Source organism: Muntiacus reevesi, chromosome 17 (genome assembly GCF_963930625.1).
Source record: "Muntiacus reevesi chromosome 17, mMunRee1.1, whole genome shotgun sequence".
NCBI classification, from domain to species: Eukaryota; Metazoa; Chordata; class Mammalia; order Artiodactyla; family Cervidae; genus Muntiacus; species Muntiacus reevesi.
In genome coordinates, this window is record NC_089265.1 from 37,427,990 (window position 1) to 37,442,280 (window position 14,291).

General features: G+C 41.3%; 1 protein-coding gene across 1 annotated transcript in view; it reads right to left on the reverse strand.

The window, feature by feature from the left end:
• The window catches only part of SLC1A1 (solute carrier family 1 member 1), a 76,100-nt gene that overhangs the window by 27,082 nt on the left and 34,727 nt on the right, over nt 1–14,291 (reverse strand). Inside the window, exon 2 of the mRNA XM_065907837.1 lies at nt 13,994–14,134. Coding sequence (XP_065763909.1) covers nt 13,994–14,134 — 141 coding nt within the window. The remainder of the gene's footprint in view (nt 1–13,993; nt 14,135–14,291) is intronic.

Below are 14,291 nucleotides of genomic sequence, written 5' to 3' on the forward strand. Positions count from 1 at the left end.
AAGTAACCTGTACAAGCACCTGCTCCATGACCTAATGGAAGATGTATTTTCAGATATATTGTCCTTTGCTCGACATCCAGTTTAAGCATCTCCCAGCCCCTAAGGTGCCGACAAGTGACAGATGCGCAGGGTGGCTGCCGAACTGTCCTCGGGTATGTGTCTCCCTGCCCTCTCAGAATTTTCTTCCAGCAGTGAAACAAATTAAATTTATGTGGGTAATTGTTTCCAGCATATGTTAATATGTCTTAATTTGTCTTAATGATTTGGCCACGGGTTGGTGCCTTTGCTTTTATTCCAGATCCCAGCTGGCAATAAGAGGCTTCATAATAATGAGATTCTTGGTGGAAATACTTTATTTATTTATTTATTGGAAATACTTTAAACACAGCCCCCAAAGTAGTCAGCTCCTGGCTGTTGCAAGTACAATAACTCTCTTGTAGTTACCTTCAGGAAGAACTTTGTTCCCCATTTCTCAAATCTACTGAGGTCCTGCAGATCTCCTGGATATATCAGAAATGCATTCAAATCAACAGTCATACTTCTCCACATCTCTAGAGTTACCCCTCTACCTTTCTAGCCACCACTGATTGAGGGCAAAGGTGGCACCTAAATCCAGACTCTCAACATCTCAAGGATGGAATGCCTTGAAGGGAGGGAACATATGCAGGGAAACAGTCCAATATTTGAAAACCTCCATAACAGGAACATTACTGAACTTAACATGAATATAAAATGTCTGGATGGATAGTCTAGCCACCCAGTTGCCAGTAATAACAAGGATAATGATGATTATTGTAATGAAAATGACAATAGACACTGTGTATTGAGCAATGATAAGGGTTGTGTCATCTCCTGATGTTCACTGACTTCCCTGGTGGCTCAGAGGTTAAAGCGTCTGCCCCCAATGCAGGAGACCTGGGTTCAATCCCTAGGTTTGATCCCTGGGTCGGGAAGATCCCTTGGAGAAGGAAATGGCAACCCACTCCAGTATTCTTGCCTGGAGAATGCCATGGACGGAGGAGCTTGGTAGGCTATAGTCCACCGGGTAGCAAAGAGTCGGACACGACTGAGCAACTTCACTTTAACTTTCATAATCCCACCAGGTCAGCATGATTACTCCCATTTTACAGAGAAAACTGTGGCTCAGAAAGGCTAAGTAACACGCCAGGGTCCTACAGCAGCTGAGCAGTGGAGCTGGTTTGACCCCCAAAGGCCAGATCTTAACCACTATATGTGTCACATTGGGTCTATCCATGTGCTACGAAATTCTAGACCAGTGCTGCCCAGTAGACCTTCCTGTGGTGATAGAAATGTTCTCTATGCTGTCCACTACAGTAGTAGTGGACACCAGCTACAGATGGCTAGGGAGCAGTTGACATGTGGTTACTGTGACTAAGGTACTGCTTTTAAATTTTGTTTAATCTCAATTTAAATAGTGACATGTGGTTAATGGCTACCATACTGGACATCGACACAATCTCAAGGTCTCACCAGAGTGTCCAACATTTCCTGTGTGCTTAACAATGTTGAATGAACAAACTCAAGCTTAACTCCATTACAATAAACCAGGTGAATGATAAAGATAAACCAAATAAGCCATCATCTCCTTGTGTGCTTTTCCGTCCCCATGCTGACCACAGCATTCTGAAGACTGAGGCTTATTCTTTTCTGGATCCTCAGTGCATTAAGTAAGGTGCTTTGTGAATTTTGTACTAAATGTTTCCATGTGACAGAAAAAGCTACACTTCTTATGTGTGCATGTGTGGTCAGTCATGTCTGACTTTGTGACCTCATGGACTGCAGGCTGCCAGGCTTCTCTGTCCATGGAGCGGGTTGCCATTTCTCTCTCCAGGTGATCTTCCCAACCCAGGGATCAAACCTGCATCTCTTGTACCTCCTGCATTGGCAGGCGGGTTCTTTACCACTGTGCCACCTGGGAAGCCCACTGCACTTCTCATAGCTCCTTACAAAGTGAGCCCATTTCAAAGATATCCTGTGTTAGAGATTTAGGAACTTGGCAGGTAATCTCCCTAAAAACCATTCACACAGGGCAGTTTGGTATGGTTCCCAGAGTGGCAAACAAGAATGCTTTTCACTCATAACAGACCTCCGTGTGAGACCATATTTAGCATTTTAGTCTTTCTCTACTTTTTTTTTTTCATTATTATGTGCTCCAACAGACTTGCCCCTTGCAGAGTGTTTTAGATATTTTTTGCTCATTGCCACCCCATGAAATTTTAATAGCACAAACTGTACATCTGTTCATATATTAAATGTGTGTATATATACATATATATATATATATGTATGTATGTGTGTGTATATGTATATATATATATATATATATATGCTCTTTACATTGGAGAAGGAAATTGCAACCCACTGCAGTATTCTTGCCTGGAGAATCCCATGGACAGAGGAGCCTTGTGGGCTCCAATCCACGGGGTCACAAAGAGTAGGACACAACTGAAGTGACTTAGCACATAGCATATGCTCTTTACATGAGAAGAGTAAGCTTGCTGCCCACCCCCAAAAACTTGCTTCTACTGCCTTAAGGCCACATTGCTCCAGTTGAGAGTGTGTGGTCTAGCTCAGTGGATGTTGTTCTCTGAACGCTAACTTAATCCGGACCTTGGACTCTGAAGACAGCTCCTCCCCATCAGTTCCTCAGTCACACTAGCCGCCTGTCTAGTGCTCACTTGTGACATGCAGCTGGCGGCTGCTGCAATGGACGACATACAGAGAGAACATTTCCATCATCACAGCACCTGGGTAGGATTTTGTAGCACATGCATGAAGTTAGTATAACACAGTGGTTAACCCCTTGACAAAGGAGAATGGGGAGCTATTTAATGGACACAGAGTTTCAGCTGGCAAGATGAAAAGCGTTCTGGAGATGGGTGGTGGTGGTGACAGTTATGCAACAATGTGAATGTGCTTAATGGCAAATTTTATGTTATACATCTTATCACAATTAAAAATAATTTTAGAAGTTTAAAAACCTTTTAAAATGAGAAAGAAAAGAATAAGCCTCAGTCTTCAGAGTGCTATGGTCAGCGTGGGGATGGAAAAGCACACCGGGAGATGATGGCCTATTTGGTTTATCTTCATCCTTTACCTGGTTTATTGTAATGGTTATTGTAATGGTTAATGTATCATTAATTAATATCATTAATTAATATCATTAATTATATTAATTAATATCATAAATTTAAAATTATTAATTAATTATTAATTTAAAATTATTAATATCATAATAATTAAATATCATTAATTAATTAATATCATTAATTAATTTAATGTAAGCTTGAGTCTGTTCATTCAACATTGTTGAGCACGCATGAAATGCTGGGCACTCTGGTAAGGCCTAGAGATTGTGTCGATGTCCAGTATGGTAGCCATTAGCCACATGTGGCTATTTAAGTTGAAATTAAAGTTAAACAAAATTTAAAAGCAGTTCCTTAGTCACACTAGCCACATGGCCCCTTCATTTACTGTGGGGAGGTCAGATGGTGGGCTTACCTTAGCCCCAAACAAGTGAAACATCGTTGTGCTTTATCCTGGGGTTTTACTCTAAAGACCCTCCTGGATTCCTTGCTTTCCGGCCACACCTCATGTCTAGTGAGGTCTAGAGGACACCTCTCCTTACAGCCCATGCTTAGAACTCAGTTCTTCTGGGCACTAACACCTGCCCTTAAGGAATTTACCAATGAGAAAGGACTGTGCACTAATACACCACAAAGCAGGTGTGACAGGATCTGCATAGAGATCAAAGGGTGTTTAAAGATGTCTATAACCACTGAACAGTAATTTTATGCCTGTTGAGTGTAATAGCAAAAAACAGGGCCAGTGCTTTGTCTTTGTTTTTTTTTAATATCTTTTTCTAGTAATTCATTTATATTATAGTTTACAAAAATTATTGATCCATGTGGATTGGAAGTTTAAAAAACTGGATCTTTTCCACCCACTTTAAAACCTGGATGCTCTGTGAAGCACTGGTGCAGAGAACAGGTACCATGGGCTTTCAGAGGAGCCAGAGGTGTCACCAGGCTGAAGGGACCAGGAGCAACTTGCACAGTGAGCATCTGAACTGAGGAGAAAAAGATGAGCAGGATTCTGACAAAGATTCTTTCCTTGGCCACATTTTAGTCAGGCTTCCAAGTCTTCTCTTAGGCCCATCTGTGTACTCCTTTGCAAAATAATTTTAGCAAGAACCTCTTACCCTTGATATATGATCAGGTTCCTTATCCTCCACCGATTGCCAGATGATTTCTGATTTACTGTGGCCTGTCTTCAACATGAATCTTGTTGGGTCGGTTTAGCCAGAACCCCTTACCCTTGATGTTTTCTCTTAAGAGTTGTCCATCCACCGACCCCCACCTAATTATCTACTATAAATTCCCACTTGTCCATGTTCTATTCAGAGTTGAGCCCAATCTCTCCCCTTCACTGCAGAATCCCATTGCAGTGGTCCCTACAACTGTCTATATGGTCCTAGTTAAAGTCTGCCTTTCCAAATTGACAAGTATCATTGAATTTCTTTTCTTTAACAAGTCCAGTTACCACTGGGTCCAGGATTGTCCTTTAAATCCAGGGATAGTTTTGAGGCTGGCTGGGTTGTGGCCTAGGGATAGATACAACCCAAAGTAGTCCCAGGAACTCAGGGGCACCTGCTAGCTCTTTAAGGAACCACACTGGTTTTTTCACCTCTGGAGGAGGCTTGGATGAGCTGGGGTGCTGGCTCCTGACCAAAGCAGTAACAATCTATTAGAATTTTTTTTTTTTTTTTAATAAAAACACTGCAAAGGAAGAAGTTGCCGTGGGCTAAACAATAGCATGTTTTAAAAATAAACACCCGAGGGTAAAAGTCTCCTCTGAGAACTCTCTGATTAAGCTACCACCCACTAGAGAACAAAATTTCGTGACAATCTTCTCTCCACCTTGTCATTAAGTTGTCAGAATTAACTCCATTATTGGAAGGTTTTTTGTTTTTTGTTTTGGTCTGGCATTTGATGATGCTTCACAGTTGTGAATGGACACATCATCCCAAGCAGCTCATTGTTGCACTGAGGCATCCTCTTATCCAGATGACTCCTGTGTCTGTTGCCAGCAGAGGCCACTGGCATAGAGAGAGACAAGCACAGACTTTGGTGGGACACCCTAGGTTCAAATCCCAGCCTTCTCCTCCCAGACTCAGTTTCCCCATCAATAAAATGGAGATTTTAAATGTCTCTGCCTCCTAAAGGGTAACTACGAGGAGCAAAGTGAACCATGGCATCTTGCACACCAGCTGTTCTGCAGGTTAGAAACAATATCTAGAGCATGCCTAGGGCAGTAACCAGAACTTAAATTTTACTCAATCAATAACCTCCATTACTGCTCAATTAAATGGTCAATATGAAGTGTGTCGCTGAGCACATGTAAGGCACTTCCAAGTGTTAACTCATTTGTCCTGCATTCCTTCCATAATCACGTGGTCACTAAGGAGATCTTTTTTTAAAACATAAATCGGGCCACTTCACAAGCAGGTGCAAGCCTCTAATGGCACTTAATATAAGGAAATCCTTACCCAGGCTAACGAGGCCCAGGGGAAGGGCACCTGTCTGCCCTGCAGCTGGGTCCACCAGCCCTCTTCTAGAGCTGACCGAGCTCCCTCCAACAAGGCCATTGCCTAGCCTCTTCCCTCTGCTGGGCGGTCTCACTCTCCCCTTCTTTTAACTGCTTTTAAGACTTTTCCTCAGAGCCCTTCCCTGAGTCTCCAGGCAGAATCAGGCTCTCCTCACTCAGCATCCTGTTCATACCATGTTTCACAATTATTACTAACGCACTCCTTCTTAATATCTGTCTTTCTCATTAGACTGTAAGCACCCTGAGGGCAGGAGACCTAGACGTCTGCCTAGTCACCAATGTTCACCCAGTGCCTGCACATGCAGGAACTCCATGGACATGTGGTGACTAAAGTGAAAAGTCGCTCAGTCGTGTCCAACTCTTTGCGACCCCATGGACTGTAGCCTACCAGGCTTCTCAGTCCATGGGATTTTCCAGGCAAGAATACTGCAGTGGGTTGCCATTTCCTTCTCCAAAAGAATAACCAAATCATCTCCATATGGCCACCTGGCTCCAGGCAACTCTTCCCAGGCTCTGGGCCTCAGGCAGCAGAAGGTTCCAGAATGGAGCTCAGGACTCTGCGTCAGTCCCAGGTGCTGCCCTTACGACCTGTGTGATCTTGGAAAACTGGTTTCATCTCCCTTCAACTTCCTGTTTCCTCATCTCTAAAGAAAGAGGTAAGTTCCTACCTATTTTCACTGGATAGCTACGAGGATTAAAAAAAATAAGTTCATTACTTCCCCAGAAAAAACAAGGCTAAGGGCAAGCTATGCTCTCACTTTGTTGATCCGAGGCAGCCTGGATTAATACTCCTGGGATGTTAAAAGGGAAAAAGAAAAGGCAGACCAGAGCATGCAAAATATATTTCTATGCATGCTTCCCCTATGGCATCAGTTTTTCTTAAGTGACATTATTACAAAGAAGCCCCTTTCAATAGGTTCTGTCACCTCTGTGAAGTTAATAAAATTAAACTGGTTCCCAGAAAAATGAATAAAGGCTCTACCAGCCTTTGTCAGAAGCTCCACATTTGATGTTCAAAACATCTGTCAAGGAGCAGCGGGCGAGTCTCCTGTTTCTTCAGCAATCCAGCTGTTTTAACATTTTTTTTTAATATCATAAAGGAGAGTGCTATTTGTATTTGGGACCAATTTTTTCATAAGATCCAATGAGCTTTTATAGGAGGCTTCTTGTTCAATAAGCATTAAACACACCTCAAGAGGATCTGAGGAGCTCAGCTACTCTCTTCAAAGCCTGTGCTTTGACATCAGGATAGCAAACAGCTCAGGGAGACTTTTCTAGCTTTCTACCACAACCTAGTTATTATTGAGCTCTCTCTCTGCTTCTCCTTATCTCAAAAAATTGGAGCTCGGATCTCTGGGTTGAAGCTGCTTGTTTGCTGCGGAACTTAACGTGCAAGGCAGAGCAGACCTTTCCTATTGTTTCCAGAATGAACACACTGTGTGAACTCACCTGGGTGGGCTTGATTCTAATATTGGCCCTGCAGGTTCTGATGCCAATGTAGGGACTGTCTAGAAACTTCTGATAGTATCAGACAAAAAAGAGTAAATTAAAAATTTTTCTCCTAGGCCTAACTAGTAAAATCTAGTTTTGGCAAGAACCCTACTAAGTCAGTTTAATCAGAGCCCTCAACCCCCAATACCTGATCACTCTCCATATCTAATCAGGTTCCTCATTCTCCATCACCCCTGAGTGCTGGAGGGCAGTCCTAGGTGCTGCCCTTAAGATCCGTGTGATCTTGGAAAACTGGCTTAATCTCTCTTCAACTTTCTGTTTCCTCATCTCTAAAGATAGAGGTAAGTTCCTACTTACTTTCACTGGATTGCTATGAGGATTAAAAATAAGTTCATTACTTCCCCAGAGAAAACAGAAAATAGCACTTTCCATGCACCATGACATATTAGGGACAATGATAATACTATGTCATAGTGCACAGGCAGTATCTGATTACCCTGGCTGTCTTTACCAAGAATCCTGTTAGGTCAATTTAGCCAGAATCCCCCTTACCTCTGACATTTCTTCACAGTAATTTTCCATCCACTGATCGCTACCCAGGTCACTGGCCATCATTTCCCATTGGCTCATGTTGCATTCATTTGGACCTGAACCCACTCTCTTTCCTCCATTGCAAAGTCCCACTGCAGTGGTCCCTCTACCTACTGTGACAAGCTGGAATAAAGTCTGCCTTACCATCTTTGAGTGTTACTGAATTTTCTTAAATAATACTTCCCCACTGACAGCTTGTTCAGGGCGTTCCTTGGAAAGAATGGCACAGGTGGGAGTCACTGCTCTAACCTGTTTCCCCGTGCCTACAAGCTTATGTCCAGATCCCCAGGAAGGCGCACAAACCCCATGAAGCCATGCCCTCACCTTCCATTCCCTTGCTTCCTCCCTAGGTTTGCAGCCCTCCAGTCAAAGTCTCACTGTCCTCCCAAGATTCTGTGCCTTCTCCTATTTTCTTCTGCCTAGAATGCCTGCCTCTTCATCTGATTCCTCTCTCTTCAAAACTCCACCCAATGTCCCTGTGTCCTCATTCCCACAAAGACTTATCACACAGCATTGCAAATGTAGTCTCCTTTTCTTGAAGAACTGGACATGTCTTTGTGTCTTGTGTGCCCAGCATACAGCCTGGGACATTGAAGATATGAGTGAATGAATGAATGTCTTCCAGATCCATGTATTCAACTTATGAGATTCCTTAGAATCCCTGCATGATTTCTCATTTTTTCCTAACAGGAGAAAAATATACACATTTATTTAATACAAGTCTTATGTGACATGGAAGCCATCATAAAGAATTAAGTTCCAAAGTGACTAAACTATATGAGACTCACTCTTTTCTTTATTTTTTTTTAAAGAAACAAAACCATGTTAACTCAGTTGAACAGAGCTGTGAACCAGTCTAGTACTGGTTTAGGAAGAAGGAAAGCTCAATCATGGTGAATTCTCTGGGCTTCACTATGTCAGAGACTGAAGCAGGGAATATTTATCTCTTGTCATTTTTCTCTTTGTTACTGTGGCAACAAGTGAAACATTCATTATGGGAACTCCATTCCTTATGTACACAGTGTATCCCTTCCTTCTTTGGAGAAAAGGTGCTGGAGAAAACCAATATAATATAATAGGTCTTCTGGCTTCAACAGCTGTGTTCTAATGCAACAAAAATGTCTGGTCTTAGGGAAATGTTTAATTCGTGTGTGCAAAGTTGTTTACGTCATCTTGTCTTCTTGGTTCCCAAACAAGGTTGGGAAAAAATGAAGGAGGTGTTTCTTGGAATGCAGGCAGAGTGCAGTCGTTCTAGATGGTGAAAATGAGGTAAGATGTTCATTCTCAACCTGTATGATTTTAAGCTCCAGCAGGAAGTTTTAAATTTATAATAATCTTGAATTGGCAGTTTTCGTAGAGACTGAACTATATTAAAAACAAACAAACAAAAACCAATGTTTCAAGAAAAGCAAGCATACTTTCCCCCCATAGCTGAAGTTGACAGTGGATGCTCTTAGCTACCTAATAGCAAGCTTACAGCCAAATGATATATGCGTCTTCACCTCATACCTTCCTGCCAACAAGGGACTCACGGACCAGCAGAAGACCTGAGGTCCATGACCAGGTGGATGGAGGAAACATCAGTCCCTCACAGGATTAGCTAGTTTTCACCCAGTTAACCAGTGTTTGCTGAATTAAACTGAACCTGTTTCAGGGAGGCACATGGCATGATTCTTTCTACTGGAGGTGCAGATGGCTTCCCAGGACACGGCCACTTACGAGTAAATGAATATGTAGTCTTAAGAAAAATGCCCTCCCCAGCCTAAATAGCACAAGGATGTCACCTGCAAAGTCTGAATTTAAAAATAGGGGGGGCCTCCAAATACCTTGAGATGTCACTTTATCTGCTCCATCCTCCATTCTTCAGTGTCTCTTCTGGGCATTTACACTCACCACTTGGTATGAGTAGCATTTTTCTCCAGATGTTGGTTTGTCACTCAGATTCCAGCTCAATTACTACATCTTGAGAGTTTGAATCTAGTCTTATCTTTTATTTTGCCAGAGTTCAGCTGCCAGTTGGCCTCCTATTCTTTATTTTTTTTGTAAATAAATGTTTTATTGGCAATGCACCCAGGCCCAATCACTGACATATTGTCTATTGCTGCCTTTCTGTGATACCCAGTTGGAGATTTGGACAGGGACCATATGACTCAAAAAGTCTTCAATATTCACTTATCTGGCCCTTTACAAAAAAACCTTCCAGATTCTTGCTTGTAGGGAAACCTATTCACACATATATTCTGATAAATACCATTTGTATTTAAGTCTTAATAAATGCTGTTTATCTCTAAGCCTTAGTTAAACCCCAAACAGGAAACCTCTGCCCCTGGAGGTGAGATCAGATTGTTGTCATTCCAGCTTCTGCATCAGGGGAGTAAGACAGCTTCCTGTGGGGATGCTTGGGGAATCTCTCCGAACAGGAGCCAAGGAGTCATTTCATTCCTGTGCTGGCAGCTTCTGTCACTGTAATTTGGGTATTAAAGAAAATGTGACCTAAATTTAAACTCACTCGCTGATAAGACCTGGACCAGGATTTACAGAGCCACACTTCTCAGGCATGTTCATAAGCCATTTCCCCTGCTATTTTGCTGGCGGTGGGATACAAATACAGCTTACAGACCTTAATGCTCATGGGGTCTTAATGCAGATATTCTGCATGTGGCATGGGTGTGTCCTTCAGGATGTAAATTAAGGGTAGGATTCTACTAGTGCCTAAACTATCTGCCTCTAAAAATGCCTTGAGATGATGTCCATTGTGCCTTCTCTGTGTGTGTTAAAGCAAATTCCAGACATTATGTCATCTCTATCCCTACATAATTCTATACACTTTTTAAAAAAGATCAGTTTCTTACATAATTAAATGCCACTGTCAGCACTATCAACAATTTCTTTTTTAAAAGATTTTATTTGTAATTATGAATAACAAGCTCTCTGTTAAATTAAAACCTTTCGTTTATTTATTTATTTTTGGCCACACCACACAGCACGTGAGATCAGTTCCCAGACCAGGGATGGTACCCGAGGCCCCTCCATCGGCAGCACGGAGAATTAACCACTGGACTGCCGGGGAAGTCCCTCAAAAATTTCTTGATACCATCTAATAACCAGTCTATATTCAAATTTCCTTGATTAACGTGATGGCTTATCACATGAAGAGATTCTCCCTGTTTAAAAAAAAAAAAAGCTATAAAGTAGTTTTATGTCAGCAGAGGCTTTGATGGCAGAGATTTTGTTACTTTGTTAATTTGGCAACATTATGCATAAGTATAGCTTATTCCTCTCTGCCACTAATTTATGTATCCTTAGGGCACTCCCCTGCTTCCAGCATGTGTTCTCCTTTGTCCTAATAAATGTATGAAATAAGCTCTGGATCTGCTGGACTTATAAAGGCTTTGAAACTTGAAAGCTGCTCTTCCTGCATATTTTCCACAGCCATCTTCTGCTTCACCCTCCTGGCTCTGTGTGGGTTGGGAGGCTGAGGGTCCCTGCAGGGTCTGGGGGAAGGACCACACACCAGGTAAAGGGGTGAGCTCAGGGGCGGGGGGCTGAGCTGGGGAGCAGAGGGCAGGGAGACTGCCAGAGGCAAGGCTGGAGGGGTACGGAGCAGAATCCATCCCACCTACTTCTTCCGGAAGGAGTGAAGGGAAGAAGGAAGAAGGACAGAAAGGGAGGGCAGGGAAGGAAGGAAAAAAGAAGAAAGAAAATACAAAACAAAAAAACACAAAAATAATGTGTGTTTGCCTTGAAAACATAAAGGAAAGCTCAGTGATCATTTTTTCTTACTAACTGAATCTAATCATTGTTAGCCATTTGGTTTTGGTCCTAGCTTTTAAAAATGTATATAAATTTTAATTGTACACAATTAATTTGTACACAAATCCAAAGTTTGGATTGTACACAATATCTTATCTAATTTATTTTATCCTCCTACTTTATATTATAACAGGAACATTTTCCACCTTCATTAAATATGTTTCCAAAACAAAGTTTTTAATAGGTCCATAGAATCCTAACTTCTGGGTATAACATACATTCAGATTGCTTATAATTTATCACCATTATACAAATATTACCATGAACACACTTGTACCTAAATCTTTGAACCTATCTCTGATGATTTATGTTAAATTCATCAGAATAGAAATGCAAGTTGAAAAGATCAGAACATGTTCCAAACTTCCCCCAAAAAAGTTTGTTCAAATTATACAGTAACTGAAAGAGTGATTGAGCCTGTTTTCCCATAACCTTGCCTAGTACTGTTATTATTTTTTCCTTTTAATCTGAAAACTTAAAACACAAATTGTCATCATTGTACTCATTCCTGCTTTGTTCATGTCCTTTGAATCTTTGACCATTTTATCACTTTATGTCAAAAGGATGGGTAGTGTTTAACTGTGGGGATTTGCAAGGGAAAAGTGTAAAAATTTACAAATCTGTGCTCCACCTTCAAAAAGCAGCTTGGCCATGCAAGTGGAATGCAGATTATTTTCCTAGATTATTTGCAAGGCTGAGCTAGCACCCAAAACAGACTGCAAAAATCTTACTTGTTATCAAATGCCAAATACATATTTTCAACATCTAATATTATCCAACTAGTATATTCACACAGTATTGTTACCTTTTCTTATAAAATCTGGCTCACTGCATGGGTTTTGGATTTGCTGCCTAATCTGGATCAACTTTCCATACCTTCCTCCATAGATGTAAGTATCAATCACAAAGTAATTTATGAACCTTTGTGCAACTGCATGCAAAATACAGTACATATGTACAACTTTGAAAATTTTTCTTGGGAGAGAGTCCAAAGCTTTCATCATGTTCTCAAAAGACCCAAAGAAAAGATTACAACTCTTTGATATGGAGAAAATTCCAAGGGTTTATAGAATAGCCATCTCCACAGGAGAAGGCAGGTAATGTGAATGAGTAACGTGGATGAGGTATCAGGCACTAGGGAGTGGCAGGAACTGTGACATCTCACATGCATTTGTACCAACTAAACACAGGAGCTGTTTCTCAGCTCCAAACCACTGTGGTGTGTGGGGAACTGGCCTCAGTGTTTCCTTATCTTAATTTTTTTCAGAAGAAGCCAGAAATATGGATGTTTACATGAAGTCTTCCAAATTTTAAATGCCTCCAATAACTTGAAGTTTATAATATATGGTACAAATGACTGGTCTGCTGATTTGGCCCTCTGACTGCAGGCCCTAAAAGAAGCCAGGCATTTCAAAACATAATTATATTCTCTTTAGGTCTGTAATAAGCCAAGAACACCAAGACCACTTAAGAACTAGGCTTCCAATGGACTCTGGTCTGACTGGAGTTGGGCACTTTAAAAGTTCAATGGCTAAATCTACAGCTGAAGCAATGCAGTTGCTGAAAGCAGCAGACCCTGACACCCATCCACCCTTCCCCCAGCCAATGTCCAGTACTCTACAGAGATCAGTCCTACATCCCTTTAGTGGCAGAGGAGAAAAATGTTCTAGAAGAGAATATGTCAAGAACCCTAATTGCATGGTTATATAAAACTGTGATTTTCAAGTTGGCAACACTAACAATTGCTGCATTTTACCTACTGCCAGAATGAGGAAAAAACAAGAAAGTATGGAAGGCACAGAGGAGCTAACCATATCCAGACAAATGACATTTTTATAAAGCCAATTAATCTCTACCTACATAAGGGAGTGTGTGCTATAAAGATGCTCTGCAACATAACAATTCATAAGGGAAAAAGAATTTCCAAATTCAGGTATGTCACAAGTTCAGGTTTAAAAACACCAGGCTTTTGAAGTATGGTACCAACCTTCATTAAACCTTTCCCACAGCATGTGACTACTGGCCCCTGGGCAGATTTCCAGGGCATGTATGTAGCAGGTTCTGAGTTCTGTGGAGGAGTGGAAGTGAGTGAGAAGAGGGGACAGAGGACCTTGCAGGCTGAAAGGGTAGAGGCAGGATGGCTGCAGCTGAGAAAGAAATGAGTCAACTACAGAAAACATGATCCAAACTGACAACCACATGTTGCCTGAGGATGCTGGCTGACATGGCAGTGACCAAATACGCTTTTTTTTTTTCCTTCCTCACAAGACATTCTACAGCTGGTCAAATGAAGATCTGAGCTGTGGTTGACAATGCTACAGGCAGAGCAATGCCACTTTGTGAATAATGAAATAGTTCACTCAAGCAAATATATACTTTCCAAGGGAGGTATATGTGTGTGTATGGTATATTCGATGCATTTTGATTTTTTCCTTAATAAGAAAAGAAAACTCAGGTGATTAGATGGCTCCTTAAATAATCACAGAGAACATCAGTTTTCTAAAGGTACCTGTAATCATGCTGGATACAATTAATGGTAAAATGACGAGTTTCAGCATTCTCATCAGAATTTCTCCAGGAAAGGAAAAGTAGAATTTCTCCAGGTTAGATAGCTTGCTGTATTCTCGAACCAAGACTCCTATAACAATCCCTAAGAAAAACAATGATTGGGAAGAAGAAAGGAACAACATTAGAATTTTTTGTATACATTTCTATGAAAAAATATCCCCCAAATACAATTTTTAGTGGCAGGATAATTAATTTTGATGATCTCTCTTGAGTCAGCAAATAATAGACTTAAAAAACAA